The sequence below is a fragment of the Microchirus variegatus genome (genome assembly GCF_963457635.1).
Source record: "Microchirus variegatus genome assembly, chromosome: 6".
In the NCBI taxonomy this organism is placed as follows: Eukaryota; Metazoa; Chordata; class Actinopteri; order Pleuronectiformes; family Soleidae; genus Microchirus; species Microchirus variegatus.
Window position 1 is genome coordinate 18,451,268 of NC_139807.1, and position 16,103 is coordinate 18,467,370.

At 39.4% G+C, this 16,103-nt stretch overlaps 1 protein-coding gene across 3 annotated transcripts in view; it reads right to left on the bottom strand.

Moving 5' to 3' along the window:
• mtus1a (microtubule associated tumor suppressor 1a) overlaps nt 1-13,691 on the bottom strand; it is a 28,408-nt gene extending 14,717 nt beyond the window's left edge. The window contains exons 1-6 of one of the 3 annotated variants that reach the window (XM_083891052.1): nt 13,388-13,691; nt 8,596-10,722; nt 8,156-8,382; nt 5,488-5,693; nt 3,116-3,208; nt 2,514-2,633 (exon numbers count right to left, since the gene is read on the bottom strand). In XM_083891052.1, coding sequence (XP_083747178.1) covers nt 2,514-2,633; nt 3,116-3,208; nt 5,488-5,693; nt 8,156-8,382; nt 8,596-10,620 — 2,671 coding nt within the window. In that variant the 5' untranslated portion in view covers nt 10,621-10,722; nt 13,388-13,691. Of the gene's footprint in view, nt 1-1,448; nt 1,974-2,513; nt 2,634-3,115; nt 3,209-5,487; nt 5,694-8,155; nt 8,383-8,595; nt 10,723-13,308 lie in introns of those variants that run through there. The other 2 variants (XM_083891051.1, XM_083891053.1) reach the window with 2 other exon arrangements.
• Nucleotides 13,692-16,103: the final 2,412 nt, after the last annotated feature.

The following is a 16,103-nucleotide window of genomic DNA, read 5'->3' on the forward strand; positions in this document are numbered from 1 at the left end:
AATTACTTCAGCTGTCATGAGCGAGTCACATCATGTGATTATGGGATTGCTCAGACTAATTTGTTAGCACTATGAATTTACTTATTTACTGTAACAGTATGTATTTAATTTATTTTTTAACTTTCATAATAATGTTAGCCTACTGGATGAGTGGAATGGAATAGGGCTTGTAACTGGAGGTTGCTAGTTTAAATCCCCTCATTGTTAATTCTTACAGAATTCTTGCTTCCACTTATTTTAAATAATTAAACATACAGTTGAAGACAATCCTGGATTCTAGACCTTATATTATTATTCAAATGGAGCTCAATGTGAGATTTGAGGCTACATAGAGAATCCTGTATTTATAAATTATCTGTATCATGTATTTCCTCTGACAGCTGCTCTGTGCGATTCTGATCTACTCAGATCTTGTTGGCACATCTAAATGAACCAGGCATGATGCGAGCACATCCATCTCTCAATATGACAGATGTTCCTTAGCAACAGATGACCTGCTGCTATTTTCACTACAGTATCTGAATAGAGTAGATGACACATGTTGCCATCTTTTATTTATTCTTCCTTCTAGGCAAACAGAATCATGTCACACCAATTCAACTTGTACACAAATACAGCACAGTTTAGTGACACCGTAGCACAGATCTCTGCAGCTTTGTGGGGATGTCACAACACAGCACAAAGCATGACGGGTGATGACGCCACTCACAATCATGCATTTGTTGTGGTGCTTGGGTGATAGAGAACCAAAACCACTCTCACAAGGAGTATTTACAAGACACTTGTTTTACATTAATCTACTTATTAACAAATGTTGTTAATAAACTCACAGTCATGAATTAACATTTATTAATGTTTTCTTTGTTTTAATGTGTAAAAGGTAATTTGATTTGATTATTTATGTGGCCCTTTCAGACCATACAATTATAACAAAGTTATAATTAGTTGGAATTGCTAAAAAAAAAAAATGTCTTGCCGCAAAATTAAGTTACTGTATTGCTGCAATATTGTTCAGCAATCACAACAAACTGGTCTAAACCTGAGACCAAGAACCAAAATAACCTTGGAACTTCTCAGGGTGAAACAGGAGTACTGGGGTTCCAATAAGCAGGAGAACAAGAGCAAGTGCATATAGTTGCATGTAACGTTTTAAAAAAAAGAGGGCAACATAAATAATTTAAATCAGTCTCAAATGTTAAAAGCAATTTAATTTAAATGTTTCTTTTAATAGGGGTGTTTCTTAATTCATGATTTGTCTGCTAAAAAGCTCTGCCTGAGGTTTTGTAAATTGTAGGTAAATGAAAGATGAACCTCCTGCCTTGCAAACCAGTAATACTAAAAATAGAAACTAGCTAGGTTCACAGGTCTACTTGAAATGCAAACACAGATAGTCTTGGCATGAACATGATTGAGCCAAAACGACAATGTCATGAGAAGAAATGACAGACCTGCTTGGAAAACCAAAGTGTTCTTCTTGCATCCTGACAGCAGCTGAATGTTTCGGAGTAAACCCTTAGCAGTCAGACGCACATGGATGTTTGACAGGGAGAGCTTCGGAGACCATAACATCTCAAAACCAAAGAAAGACAGCTATGGTTTTTACTTGAGAATAATCTAATAATGACAGTTAACAGTGCCTGAATACAGGAGCTGGATGCTGGCTATGAATCACTTGCCATTGTGTGCCTTATTGCATCCTGCCTTTGGTGACAGCAAGACAAAAGTACATACATCAATAAAAGGCAGCAAGAGTTACTCCATTTAGTGAGCCATGAAAAAGTGAAGGCATGGCAAGTCTCCCACCTCAGAATTGATATCCAAGCTGTTAAAGCTGGAATAAATGGGTGGGTTAAAGGCTGACCAGGTGCTTGTGGAAAAGCCCAATAGAGAAAAATAAAAAATCCCTTAATCCACTTGGGTAACGCAAAGGCTTCAATTATTCACTTAACAACTCAATCTTAGAGCACAGCAAAACAGCATCTCCAAGCTTGGTGGTGGCAGGGCAGTAACAGAGCCAAGATGCAAGGAAGAGAGCAGAGGGGGATGGGGTAGGAGAGAAAGGCGTGGGAGGAGCAAACTGAATAATTGCAGCCAATGAGAATTTAATAAAGCCTTACACTCTTCTCCTATTCACCCTTTCCCTGTGCCACAGTAGTAGTGAGATATTAACAGATGATAGAGTGCTCATGGCAAGGTTATGTCTGAATAACAGCGTTTTCGCTGTGAAGATTTGAGTATTTGGCCCTGGTTTTTCCCTCAAAATTGAATGAGTTTCTTAGTTTTAACATGTAAGAACCAATGTCAGTTCATTAGGTTACAGTAATTTCATGGAAGCTTACAAAAATAGAAATAATATTTAAACCACTCAAAATATCTCTATATTATTTTCATTCAATCGTATGTGTTCTTCTTATGCCCTACTATAGTGCAACCATCTCAATTACCAACATTCATTTTTCCCAACTGGTTGCTCAGTGGAAACACAAACTGTTGAAGCAAAGAGAAAATCTTACCAAGTGCGCCTGAAGTTGGACGTAAATGCCTCGCAGAAGCGGACCTTTTCAGAGGAGTGGTAGAAGAATTTGTGGCTCTTTTGCTGGTTGGAGCAGCAGACCTGCATCCTGTGGTCAAAGCTGTTACAAGCAGAAGTTCCAGACCAGAACAGAGGCGAGAGTTAATATGACCCATTACTTTGCAGGAGCACTGCCAACTGACCAAAAATGCCAGAACTCAGACCGCTTTTAAGTCTGAAATCATCCAGGAAGGTTTGATCAATCATCAAAAGACCAATGTGATTTAATTAAATCAAGATCAAACAGACCTAATCAAATGGTATTACCACAACAAAAGGGAGGTAACAATAGCTCTTTGTAGTCGAGTGTTTGCGTGGGTTTGATCATTTATGAGATTTAACAGGGCCATTTCCTTATGGTGTGTAGAAGTGATACAAGATACAAATAAGTACACAAATGGCAGTTCAGAACAAAAGGAAACTTAAATTTGCTCAGTGACACCCAAAATCTTATACAAGGTAATGATCCAAGTAATCTACCAAGTCTGAATTCATAAAAATATACACATCTGTGTGTGTGTGTGTGTGTGTGTAGCCGCTCACATTTTTCTATGCTTCTTCCAGTTGCCGAGAGGAGCCTTGGTTTCAGCACAACAGATTTGATTTGGGTCTGTTTATATGGAGTTCCCCCAGATACTGTTGGAGGATAGGGCAGAGACATGCTGGCTAAATCATTTCTAGGCATTTGTTTCGTTTCAATAACTCTCTCTTTCAATGGAGTGCTGCTGTTATCACTGACACCACTAGTGTTTTGAATGAGAATCATGTTGTCCTGTTCATGCACATAAAGAGGAGGATTATAGATACGTGTATGATATTAAGACTCAAAACGTCTAGAGCAACAAAGCTTAGTAGTATATTCCATTTTTTACTATATTCATATTATTAAAAAAAGGTAAGCATTATTGAAATGGAGCAAAACCTTTTCATCACAAAATTAAGCACAACAAAATATACATTTAAGAACACAAATCAAAATATATTAAGCCCTCCATAAGCCCTCCATTCCCATGGAAAATTTGAAAATCTCAGGTAAAATTCCATCTCCATTTTCACTTACTTCTCCTAAGCTGTCCATCTTTTCCATTAAATGCAGCTAACAAAGGGAGGATACAAAAGCGATAAGATCCAATGAGCAGACAAGTCACAAGAGTAAGATCACAGTTGGATGCTGCACTGCCCTGTGCCATCAAAGAGGAGCTGTTGAAAACATGCACTGGAAATTCAGTCCAAGTGCAGCTTCTGAGACCTGTATAACCAGTCATCATTTTTCAATACAAAAATAATAATAAGCTCCTTTTATCCACCTCGGATAATATTGGTTGTAGTGGTTGTCTGATCCTTTTCCTCCAGGCAATGCTGTGTGTGAACTAGAGTGGAATTGAACCCGTTGCCCTGACAACCAGACAACCCCCGGTTTGGAAAAACAGGTCCACTCAGTCAATCATGAATTTGCCTTGAGGATGCTGGGTATTTGTCAACTATCCATCAGTACGGTTTATCTGAATATATCAGTCAGAGAAAAAAAATCCCTCAAATTGGGTTTTAAATACTTACAAAGCCTGGCACCAGATTGCCTCTGCAAGAAAGATTACGAGGAGCATAGCAAGTGGCAATTGCAAAATTACACGATGGAACACTTCCATGGGGCAGTCAGACTTTTATGAAAGGCTCGCAAATGTGGAGCACACTACCAACAGAAATTACATACTGGAAAGTGCATTTGTAACTCTTACAGGGTGTGTGCTGTAACAATGTGTAACACTGCCAGTTCTTATTTTATTGCCATTGTATATCATAATTGTAAGAGGGATTTAAATATTTTGATTATTGTCCTTTTTTTTAAGTGATAACTGCCATTGTTAAGGTTGTTTGTAGATCTGTAAGAATTAGTGACATCTACAGGTTAGACTGCAGATTGTAATCAACAGAGATCAAAATTATTTGACTACAAAGGATGAATTATTTTTTATGAGATTATTCAGTAGAACTGTGCAAAAGTCTTGTTTTAGTAATGCTATGACAACAATACAGCATAATATTTTCTCAATCTCTTTATTGGAACACATCCAAAATATACAGGAAACATGTATGTAGTTTTAAAATAAACATTTTCAGAAAAAAAGAATAGCTTCACCAGGTTAAAGTGTCAAGTATGTAGTGCGACCTACTACCCTTACACTTGAACAATAGTTGGCCCTGGCTCTTTTAATAATTAACATTACTGGTAAAACCTGCGTTTGTCCTACTAATTTATTTCATGTCAAGAAATATCGGCTGTGACAAAGGTCTATTATGCCACATTTATTCAAAACATGCTTGAGCATTACATGCATTGCATAGTTAGACTCATTGACAGTTTGCTACTATCAAGACCACCATCTGCTACTATCAGTCACACCATTCCAATCCAAATGGCCGCAATCACAGAATCTGACAGGGCACCACCAGCTTTGTTGATTTTATGTCCAAGACTTTAGCACAGCACTGTACATTAATACGTATGACATACATACATACTGACCAGCTGCTCCTTTGGAACGCCCTCCCGCTTCATATTAGACAGGCCCCCTCACTGTCCATTTTTAACTCATCTTAAACCCCATTTTTATTATTCTGCATTCAAGCCAGCATGAGACTCTGTTCTTGTTTTAGTGTTTTATTGTTTTCATCATTTTATTTTTTTAAATTGTTTTATAGTTTTTTATCGTTTAAACATTGTTATTGTTTTATAGTTATAGAGTTATGATTTAAAATCTGAGCTCTGCCTTGGTGGATGTGGAGACATACAATTAGTGAGATTTGCCTCAGGGGAGATGCATAGCCCTAAAATGGGTCACAAACTGCCCCCCATTAAAGATGTACCCTTAAAAGCCATAATAGAAAAGCCATAAATAAAAAACTGTAAGGCTCACCTTTAATACATCCAGTGCCTTCAACAAGCTCACTGCAAACACTGGCCTCAGTGAGGTTCCTGGATGGTTCCAGTGTCCTGCGTGATCTAGAAGCAGGAGTGGGGGGAGGACCCATAGGAGAGGGGCGAGTAGGAGTCTGGGAAGGTTGAGATCCATATGATTTGGGCTTTATACTTGCTGATTCAAGAGATGAGTCTCTTCTCTGACTACCTGAGATGCAATGAAGCACAAACACCCATCAGAGGTCAAAAGCATAAACCTAACTGGGAACAAGAACAACAGTTCAGTGGTGTATTGATCACATAGATTGTACTATTTCAAGCATAATGAGGCCAATGAGGCTTTTTAGAGACATATGTTGTGAAAAGTACATTTTCTATACTGCAACATATTTGGCATATAAAACATGGCCAATATTTAATTAAAAAAACTCCAGAGTTTAGATTAATCAAATTTCAGCCACTAAAAAAAAAAAAAAAAAAAAACTTACCTATCTTCCTCACAACATTTAACATGTTGAAAGTTAATGTTGAGACTTAAGAAAAAGTAAGTATTCCAGTGGGTTGTCTTTTTAGTCAGAGCACTTTTGCACTCATTGTACTTTTTTTTCAAACATTGTGTTCCGACTTTGACACTATTGGTTTAACTCAAAACCTCCCTTTCCTTCCCCTTACTTTTCCACTGCTACAGATGGCTTCCCATCAGAGGAAGAGTCCCCCTCCTTCACCAGGACTCCTCTTACTATGAAAAGCAGTCAGGCAGAGGGAGTTGGCAGTTTATCCCCAAGACCTGAACAAGTGAGCGGAGGTGACATCTGTATTCTGTTCCTGTGGAAAGCTGAGCTCATCAGGAAAGCAGTAGGTCTTAACCTCTTCTTCACGGTTGCCCCAAGTACCGGGTGCGGCGTCACACGCAGCGACAAAAGCGTCATAAAACCATATCTAACTTTAAAAAACACAGACATACTGCATACCCACAGAAAGGTCAGAAACTCAGCTAAAAGCTCATATAAACCAATCGTACGTTCACGAAACACAATAAAAACATCAAACCAGCAGGAGCGAAAAAAGCCATTACAGCGCACACATTGAAAAGCGGCACCGGAGCATCAGCGTGATTATGTAAACAAAAAAAACGTGTCGACTGGACAGCTGAGAATCCACAGATTCCAGCGGTACAATTTTCTTTTATCACTCAAGACCAAGATTCACGGATCCAGCCCCAAAATAAGAGCAAAACAACAACTGACTTATTTACTACTTAAATACAAGCAGAAATGTGGTCTTACCTTTGCCGTTTATCAAAACAAGTTATTTCCTCCAGAACAAATCCACTTCAAATGAAGAACTACACTTTCCAGCATGCTTTTGGTACTATTCCCGGTCTGAATGATCATTCAAGAACGACATTAGATCGTTCTGATTAGAGAAGGGCAAATGTCTGCACAAATGCGTCATATGCATTTATGTCCTTTGAACTAGCTAATGAAGTTATTCACACGCAATTGGAGACTGATTCTACCAGTTTAGAGGTTTAAAACGAGCTGTCAATAACCCAAATTGACCAAGGTAAGCCAGAGCTATGGTGCTGCGTAACTGAAGATGCTGCAGAGTCACAGAGTTGTTATTAACGCACCACACAGGGAGCACTGATTAACAGCGAGTCATCATACCTTTTTTTTTTTCAAAACAAGTTCTTTTTAGACCAATAGTGAAATGTAAATAAAATTAAATGGGTTTTACTAATTTGGTAGCTAAGAAATATCAAATGGCACTGATGGTGGCAAACTGCCAAAAGAGAGAATGCCTAGACAACTCCTAAATTAAAATTAAAGTAATTTTACTCTGCTTCAATTCAGCAGCATCAGACTTTGGACAGCTCATGTCCACATCATGACTACATGACCTTCATATGTTTTTAAGCTCCTAATGCATATTTTAAAGGTGATATTTACTTTAAAGTGCAATATTTTTTTAGGCGAGAGAAAAAAATCCTTCATTTATGCTGTGTTCCATGTGCATTTACTCTGACACAGTGGAATCTATAGTGAAACTTATCTTACAAGTGTTATCTTTATTTTGATATCAAGATAATCCACATAGAGCTTGTAACTGCAGAGATATACTCTATTTAGTTTGGGCATGCCATTTTCGAGGAGGGACTCCAAAAAGAGGGTCAGGGAAGAAGAGGCTACGTGGACTGTTCAATGACACCCTCTGATGGGGAGACAAGTTCACTACAACCTAAACTATTCACAATGACATGTATTGATGGAACACAGCTACTGCATATTAATGGTTTGTGTTGTCATTTTGATTATATTTAAAATGTTGAATGCAAACTAGTAAATACTATATGTCAAACATGTTTGCCATTTGAAATGTATAAAACACAGATTTTGCTGTGCCTTTATTTCTAGACATTATTTTCAAACAACTGGAACAGAACCCTTAACCCCTCAGATAAAAACACCTTTGGCATGTTCCACGTGTTCATGCATTTTGGGGGGCAGCATGTGAATGGCCAAGTCCTCTACTGTGCTTGTTTCTCTTACACAAATGGTTGACCAGATAAATTATGCAATTCCTCCTGTTTAAAAAAATTAAATCAAGGAATCAGTTGCTCACTGCTTAATGAGAGTCAGCTCATAGAACCTTTAAGGTATTACCTACCTGTAATACCCTTCTGTTTGGACTGGGGTGTTGCAATAGCTTTGGAGCTCCTGGACTCATTCCTGCCAAGGGTGAACTGCCTCGGTCTGGTTGACAGAGTTGCAGTACTTGGACTGATAGCTGGTGGTGCTCCTCTTGTTTGTCTAGGAGATGGTCGTATATTGAATCTGCTCTTACTGTCTTCTCGTGGATCTCCTGCTTTTGTCGATGACCTGGACTCTACCTGCAATGAGTGCAATACGTTACTCTGATGCTCAGCTCTGTGCAATTGACTTTGACAGCCATCACCACAAGAAACGTAAGCTCAACCATATTTTTATTTTTTTTGCAGTGCATCCAACATATAATTTGATGCATATCACATAATATGAAGCAAGAAACAAATATTGTAAACATACACAATGAACTGCAGTGATTTATTTAAATCCATACTCACCAGCAAGCTGATTTTCTTAACTGCTCTGGCAGAGTTATCAACAGGTTCCTTTGAGGTGTCAGCTTGTGCATTATGTTTATTCCTGGAAGAGCAGGTCTGGTTTCCTGTTTTGGTGTGGCCCAGGTGGCTGTCGACTTTGGGAATGGTAAAGCTTTTTGAAAACCACCAAGTTGTTTTCTTCTCTTTGGATGGCCGAGTTGAAGATGAACTCTCTGATGAGCAGCGAGGACGTGTTTTATGGACAAGAGGTTTGTCCTGACTTAAAGCTGAGCCTGACCTGAGCCCAATTTGATTTAATATGGCCTTCTTTGGAGATGGTTTGGGATCTATTCCATCAAGGGATTTTTCCAAGGTTGACAAACAGAAGGTCTGGTTGCCAGCATCCTGTACTGGGTTGCCTGGTACTTGGCTTGAGGATGCCTGCTTCATTTCAGGGCTGGTGTTACTTGTTTGGGCAGCAGAAGCATTTTTATTAGCAGCTGTCTGATGGTCCAATGGGGATGCTTTACTCTTGACCTGTCCATTTACAGCAGTATGCCCGCGTGATTGTACCATTTTCACAGATAAGTTGGCTGCTCCTATATTTACTCGTTTCTGAGTGTCACTGACACATTTAAGGGTGGGCGAGACAATTGCATTGTTGCTCTTCACTTTCGCAGGAGTAATCCGAATAGCTGTTGCTCTAAGTGCATCAGTGTGCAAATTAACTTGAAGACGTGATGGTTTGTGTTGTAAAGCAGGGACTGGCACAGTCATTTGATCAATAGCTCTTGTCATGACTCTGGATTTTACATTACTGGAATTTGACCGAGGAAACTTCTTCATTTCCATTGACTTGACTTTGGTAGCCGAACATGGTAGCACTGTAACCAAAGGGTGTTTAGGAGTCACAGAGTTTGGCTGCTGCTTAACAGGGTGTAGCCCTGGACTGCTTACGGTTTCACTGCACGGAGACTCTGAAAATGAGGGAAGGCTGGGTATCATGTTGTCAATGTTTTGTACTGGAGTGGAAGTATGAATATCCTTGCCCATTTCTTGCATTGCAGAAAGAGTGGACACAAATGGGCTTCCTTGTTCTGGTGTAATTGCTAAAGGGAAAGGGGCCAACAACTCTGCTCCAGCATTAATACAATGACCACTGTCTGTAGAAGATGTTTCACAGACAAAGGTCATGCAAAGACCCCCTTCATTCTCATTTGGCAGAGCTGCAATATAGTTGCATGTTGCAGTGTCATTTTCCTCAGTGGGGAGCTCAAAGTCGTCTCCCTGAATGAAAGTCATGCCAAAACCCACATGGTCTGTTTTGGTCACATTTTCCTCCATGACCCTTTCTGAAGAGGTTTCGCAGACATCAGGCAAAGTGGTTGATAGAAGCTTAGATTCAGCATGTAATGCTTGGTGGCTGGCAGCTGGAGAGATTGATGATTCGTCCAGGGAAGAGACTACCAACAGTGACTGGTCATGCAGACAAAAACTGTTGCTCCTCATGACCATTTCACCAGAACTGATGGAGCAATAATCATGTTCAGTGGATTCTCTACAAGAGCTTTCACATGGACTCAGGTGGCTTTCCCTCCCAGCAGAGTCTGGAGAGGTCACTGAAGTGTTATTACAATCTCCCATGTTCTCACTAAATGTGTGGTACTTTTCTGAACCCGTCCCGTGGCTGCTCACCAGACTAAGGTTTTTATTCCAGAAATTTAGGCTGCCATTGACAGATGTCGCAATGTAAGTTTCGTTTAGATTTGTACTTAAACTACATAGCACATTACCCTGCGGAGAGATATTAGGTTTATCCACAAAGGGACTATCACTGAGGCAGCACTCCAGCATGTTGATGTCAGGGGAACCATTGGCTTCTGTGTCACTCGGGCTGCAAATACTACTGTTGGAGTCAGGTGACGGGGACATGGATGAGTTGCTGTCATAACTCTCAGGGGAGAGGCCCAGCTGTAGGACTCTGTGAGGTGCAGGAACTGTGTTCCTAACTTGCTCAGTAGACATAGTGAAGGTCTTATTAGACATTTCAGTTTCAGCAGGACTTTGCCTACTTCTGTAGTTCTAAAAAACTTCACATTCTGCTTGCAGCAATGTAATCACTTGAATTTGATTACCAGGCATGAATATCTGTGAAAAAAAGAGAAATGGTTACATTTTGCAACTGTGTGTAATTTCACAAAACACTCTAAACTGAGAAACGGACTAAAGCCCAAAGGATTTCCTTTGAAACAAAGGTTTGGCATTGACCCATCAGAAGCGGGAACCTCTGGTATTTCATTTAGTAATTCAGTTAAACTACAAAGTTGACCAGGGTCAGTCTCTAATTACTGCCAAGTTGTTATCTAAACATCTCACTCTCTAAAGACATTTTAATTCAGTTTTTACCTTTTTTATGTTTCTATGGTGTGCAGTGCACTTCACATTGGAGAGTGAGTGTGAGTAGAAAACATTCCGACAGCTTTTAATGCTGCTGTTGCTTTACTATGGTTTCATAAAAGCTTAAATATCAGGATCGATCAGCAATCATGGCCCTTACTTCAAGTTAAGACCATATGTTTGGCATGAGAAGTAAAAATGTTGTATTGTGTTTTTGTAAGCTGGCTAGACCGCTAGGTCTGCCAACAATTCCTTCAACAAAAGCTGTATTGTGGTACAAACCACAAGAGCGTAAGGTATCAAGTCACAAATGTCTGAAAATGTTCCAGTTTGTGGATAGAATTCAATTTTAATTAAAAAAAACAAAAAACATCTAAGATAAAGTTTAACATTTGAAGTAAACATGGGCAAAATATTGAATAACTTCAATTTGTGGTAAAAAATGGGCATTTTGAGGCTTTTTGAAGGACCATTATGGTGACTCATGAAGTAAGGGCAAGTAACTCAAAATGGAAAAAAACTGAAAAACCGAAATTAATTAGTCTGCCAATTTTGTAACATTTATTTTATTTTATTTATTTTTTTAATATAATTTTGTTGTTATGGCTGGGACTGTGTGTACCGACATCACTAAAGTCAAGGCATTGCAATTATAGAGGGTGCCCCTTTTGCGGGCCTTTTTTTTCTGTGCACCGCCCCTGCTGACTCTTCTCTCTCCTGCATTGTGCACTGTAAGCGGACCCTTCGTATGGATGGAATATATAATTTCTCTGTGCACAGTTTCATCCTCACATTCATATATGAGATGTACATAATGACGAGGATCGAGTGCAGTCGCGAGGGGTTCCGAGTAGATCTTAGTAAACTGTTGACAGATTCTCAAGAGCGCAATTTTCATTGTTTTTACTCCGTGATCTCATTCTTTCTTTAGAAGACGCTTTAGCGCTGTAATTAAGGGAATAACAGATGCATCAGATGAGCTGATCTTTTTAGTTAACTGCTCAAAGAGGGAGAAGAGAGTGTCGCGGGGAGTTCATAATCAGCACTGCGCTGCAGCCAAGTTTCGCTTTTGCACAAGAGACTTTCCAGTAGGGATGGGACTTTTTTGTCGACAAAACGATCGACAATCATCACGTGCGCACCTCGACAAAAAATTTACGAGTAAAAAAAGTCGAAGTGTCAAACACGTAATGTTCACGACCACGGAGGTTGAGGAGGCTCCCTGTGTGTGTGCGTGCAGTGCAGTGCGAACGAGGTTGCGCTTAAGTTTACGATGGGGATGGGGGACGTAACACAAACGCTACACAAATGAAGACGGCATCTCATCCAGTCAAAATCACTGAACTTCACTCTGGTGGACACCTAACGAGCACGTGCTGGCAGCAAAAACTACGGCCAGCACGCGCATGTCTATACCCGTGCATCATAACAACATTGTTTCGGTGGTTACCGGGGGGGAAATGGGCGTCTTTAGGGCGTCCTGCCTAAAAGTAGGGCGTCTAATTTCTTAATATATTATTATTATTATATATTTCTGGCCAACAGCCTGCTCCACATACACCACACCTGTATTCACTTCAGAAAACTTGTAGCTGCTAAACTGCAAAACTAGAAATTCCTATGCATGTGTAGTCCATTCAGGCATTACCTCCAAGCATGTGCATTTCAAAAATGTTGATTAGAAATACACCAGTCCTTTTTGGGGCTGTGCCTTATTCTATACCACAGTATTAACAAGTAAATAAATAATAATAATGCTCTTTTACCACTTACAATGATATCTAGCTGACAACTTGACAATGAATGGCAATAACCATTCTGATCAGAAAAACCTGCTACAATAAAGACCTGATGTAAATATAGCAATGTGCCTTACTTTTACCAACCACAGTTGATGAGCTCAAAGTAGCTGTTAGCTTATCAATACAGCCAACAGTCCTCATTTGAATGAACAATAGGTTTGTTTAACAACACAACTTACTGCACATTACAATGTGTAAAATCAAAGAACAGCATCTTGGCAAATTGCTGTGCACACTGAACCTTGGCAGTAGTAGTCACTCCCAGGACACTGCAGTATCCTACATCACACATAAAAATGTTGCAGCGCACTGATGTTAGTGGTTAAAATAAGAGCCGACATGGCATACTATGTAAAGAACTACATCTGTGAAAAACCTCAACCTTTCTTGCGGAAAAATAAAGACAGTGAACCCAGATACAAAGACACACAAAGGATAAATACATTTTTGAGCAAGTCTATATTACCTTTCGCTAAGAAAACCAGATCAAAAACAAACAAAACACATTACTATAACATAACTACGAAAATAATACCTTCTCTCTTTGCATTCAATGATGGCAGTGAGGGAGAAAATGCCTCCAGTCTGCAATGCTGCTTCCTGTATCAACTCACTTTTTGCAGGTTCACCCGGATCGTTCTACTCTTTCAGAGACAATCTCATTACTGGTTTCCTTTCTTTCCAAACCACTAAATCCAGCCAACGGAGTAGCTTGTGGTATGCGAGCCAGCTTCAGCCAGACATCAAGAGCCCCATCTCAGTGCTCATTCCTCCTCGTGTACAAAGTCAACCGTGCATCAGTAACACCACCAGTCTGAATGAGGGGTGCCCCCTCTAAAGGCTGCCTTTTTTGTACTCCCTCCCTGAGATGTCATGTCCTCCAGGCCTACTGCAACACTTCATTATCACTCTCCAACAAGTTTGCATGTCCTACAGTGACTTTACTGCACATCCTCTCTGCAAATCTGTCAATGTCCCACACAGTATAGAGTTCCACTCCCAAGTTTACAGAGGGAGCAAGCAAGGAGGAAAGCAACATGTTACTTTATCCTTGCCGAGCCCAGTGAAGGGGGAGTGGCCATGGCCTACCAGAACGAGTTGGCATTCACTGTTGCCAAGCAACCACAGTCCCTCTTTTATGAGGGAAAGGATCAGACGACTATTTAGTAAGTGAAAAGAAAGACAAGAGGCCTTGGAGCAGGTCAGTATTACACCATGATCACACCACACTCTGCAGTGCAGTGGTATGGCTAATATGTTCTCTCAAATCCTCCACTGACGATGTCACTGCATGATAACATGGTCTCATGTTGTACACAAACAGCTTGACACTTGATCCTGATACTACAGCAGTTCTGTGACACCACAGTCTAAGACCCCTAAGACCCATGCTATTTCTGCCTAATCTATACAAGGCCCCTGACCCTGGGAACTAAAGTCTAAACTTGACTCAAGACAACATGTAAATCATGGAACTGTGCATATTTATCCTCTCCTCAGGGTAAATTTTTTAATTTAATGAGCATACATATCTAAGCATTTAAACACGTTGTTGAATAATGCTGAAGCAGATCTTAGGACAACAGCTTCTAAACTATCCAGTTAAAATCAGAGCCCTACTTACTGATGGTTAGAGTCAAACAATGCCAAAACAAAAGTAAAAAAAAAAAAAGATAAAAAATGCGATTTTGACAAGTTCTCAAAATCTTTTAACTGCTTTATCATGTTAAAATTCAAAAGCCAGAAGCATGTCTGAGACCCCTCGGGCACTATGCAGAGTGACTTGAATGGCCTACCCTTGTCTTTGCATGGATGACTGGATATATCAGTATCACACACTGGGCAGTTGTGAGTAGCAGGGGAGCCATCAAAAGCCCCACACTACGGTGGGGGAACAGCAGGTCAAACAGGGAATCCAGCCAGCATACCACAGGGACAAAACTGTCCCTCTGTAAACAGGGGGACAAACCCCACAACAATGAGCCCAGTTACAAGAATGTTGTTCAAATGTCAGAATATTAGTCAGTGTCATCTGGCAACAAGAAATAAAAAGGCTAGCTGCCACCATGTGCCAGTAAGTTAAACGCATAGTGATGTATGATCTTTTATTATCTTACAGCAGATGTCCCCAATTACATTTCCTCAAGGACCAAATGATGTCAAGCCTGTCCAGCCTCGAGTCAAAATGTGTGAAAATATAATGCTCATACCCTCAAACACTAAAAAAAAACCAAACACATGCACAACTTTTAAGTTGTGAATCTGCAAAAGGCTTCTCATCTTTACTGGGGTTTCATTAAACATGCAATAATATGTTGTAGAGGATTCTTACATTTATTTAAGAACGTTGATGATCAGTTTCAAGCACATGTTATTTCTATATCCCATTTAGATGAAGTCATAATATTTCAACAGATCTGTAATTCACCTGCATTCAAGATAGGCAGCAACTGAATTTGGATTAATCAGAATGGTGAAGCACAAGCCGAATTAATACTATATAAAAATGTAAATATCTGAAACTGTAATTGAAGAGTATTTATATTTAGCAACCATGGTCAAATCACTGCCGTACAAACACTTGGCATGAGGTGATAGGTAATCCCTGTGCAAGGCATATCTATCTTCCCAGTTAAGTATATTATATCTAGAGTAAACATAGGATACAGCTACACATAGCCAAGAAAACCCACCTCGGAGTCCATAAATGGTTTGAAAAACAGCGTGCAACACAATTCTCGGATCAAAACAGAGATTCTGAAAAAATTGTGTTGAAAAAAAACAAACAAAAAAAAAACATTTCTACCATGGATTAAGTACAAAGAAAACAAAGCTGACAGGCTTAAATGTCAGGGAGAGAAGGCTGAATTTCTCAAAAAGATGGATCAGATGCATTATCAGAGCCATAATCAAAAGCCAGGCTGCTTGAACTCTTCAGATGTATGACAGCAGTTAGTGAAATTAAAAGTAAATAAAACTAATAATAATAATACAGATGGAGAAATGTGTTCCTATAATACAAGGATGAAAATCATAATCATCAAATAGTTTGCAATAACCAGAGAATCACAACCATATTAACAAAATAAAACATAACGGTACATTTGTACATAAATAAGACTTGCTATATGTCTGAGGTAAAAAAAAAAGCCCTATTGAAATAGTATAATAACATTATTAAAGGCCATGTTGTTTACAGCATCACATACTCTGACTTGGAAAAAGAAATCCATGTATTAATTGCCTCACAATTGAATGCAAGTCATGTCTTTCTGGTATAGTTTAAATTAAGTGTTAGAACTCTTACTTTTTTTGACATCTCATCAACCA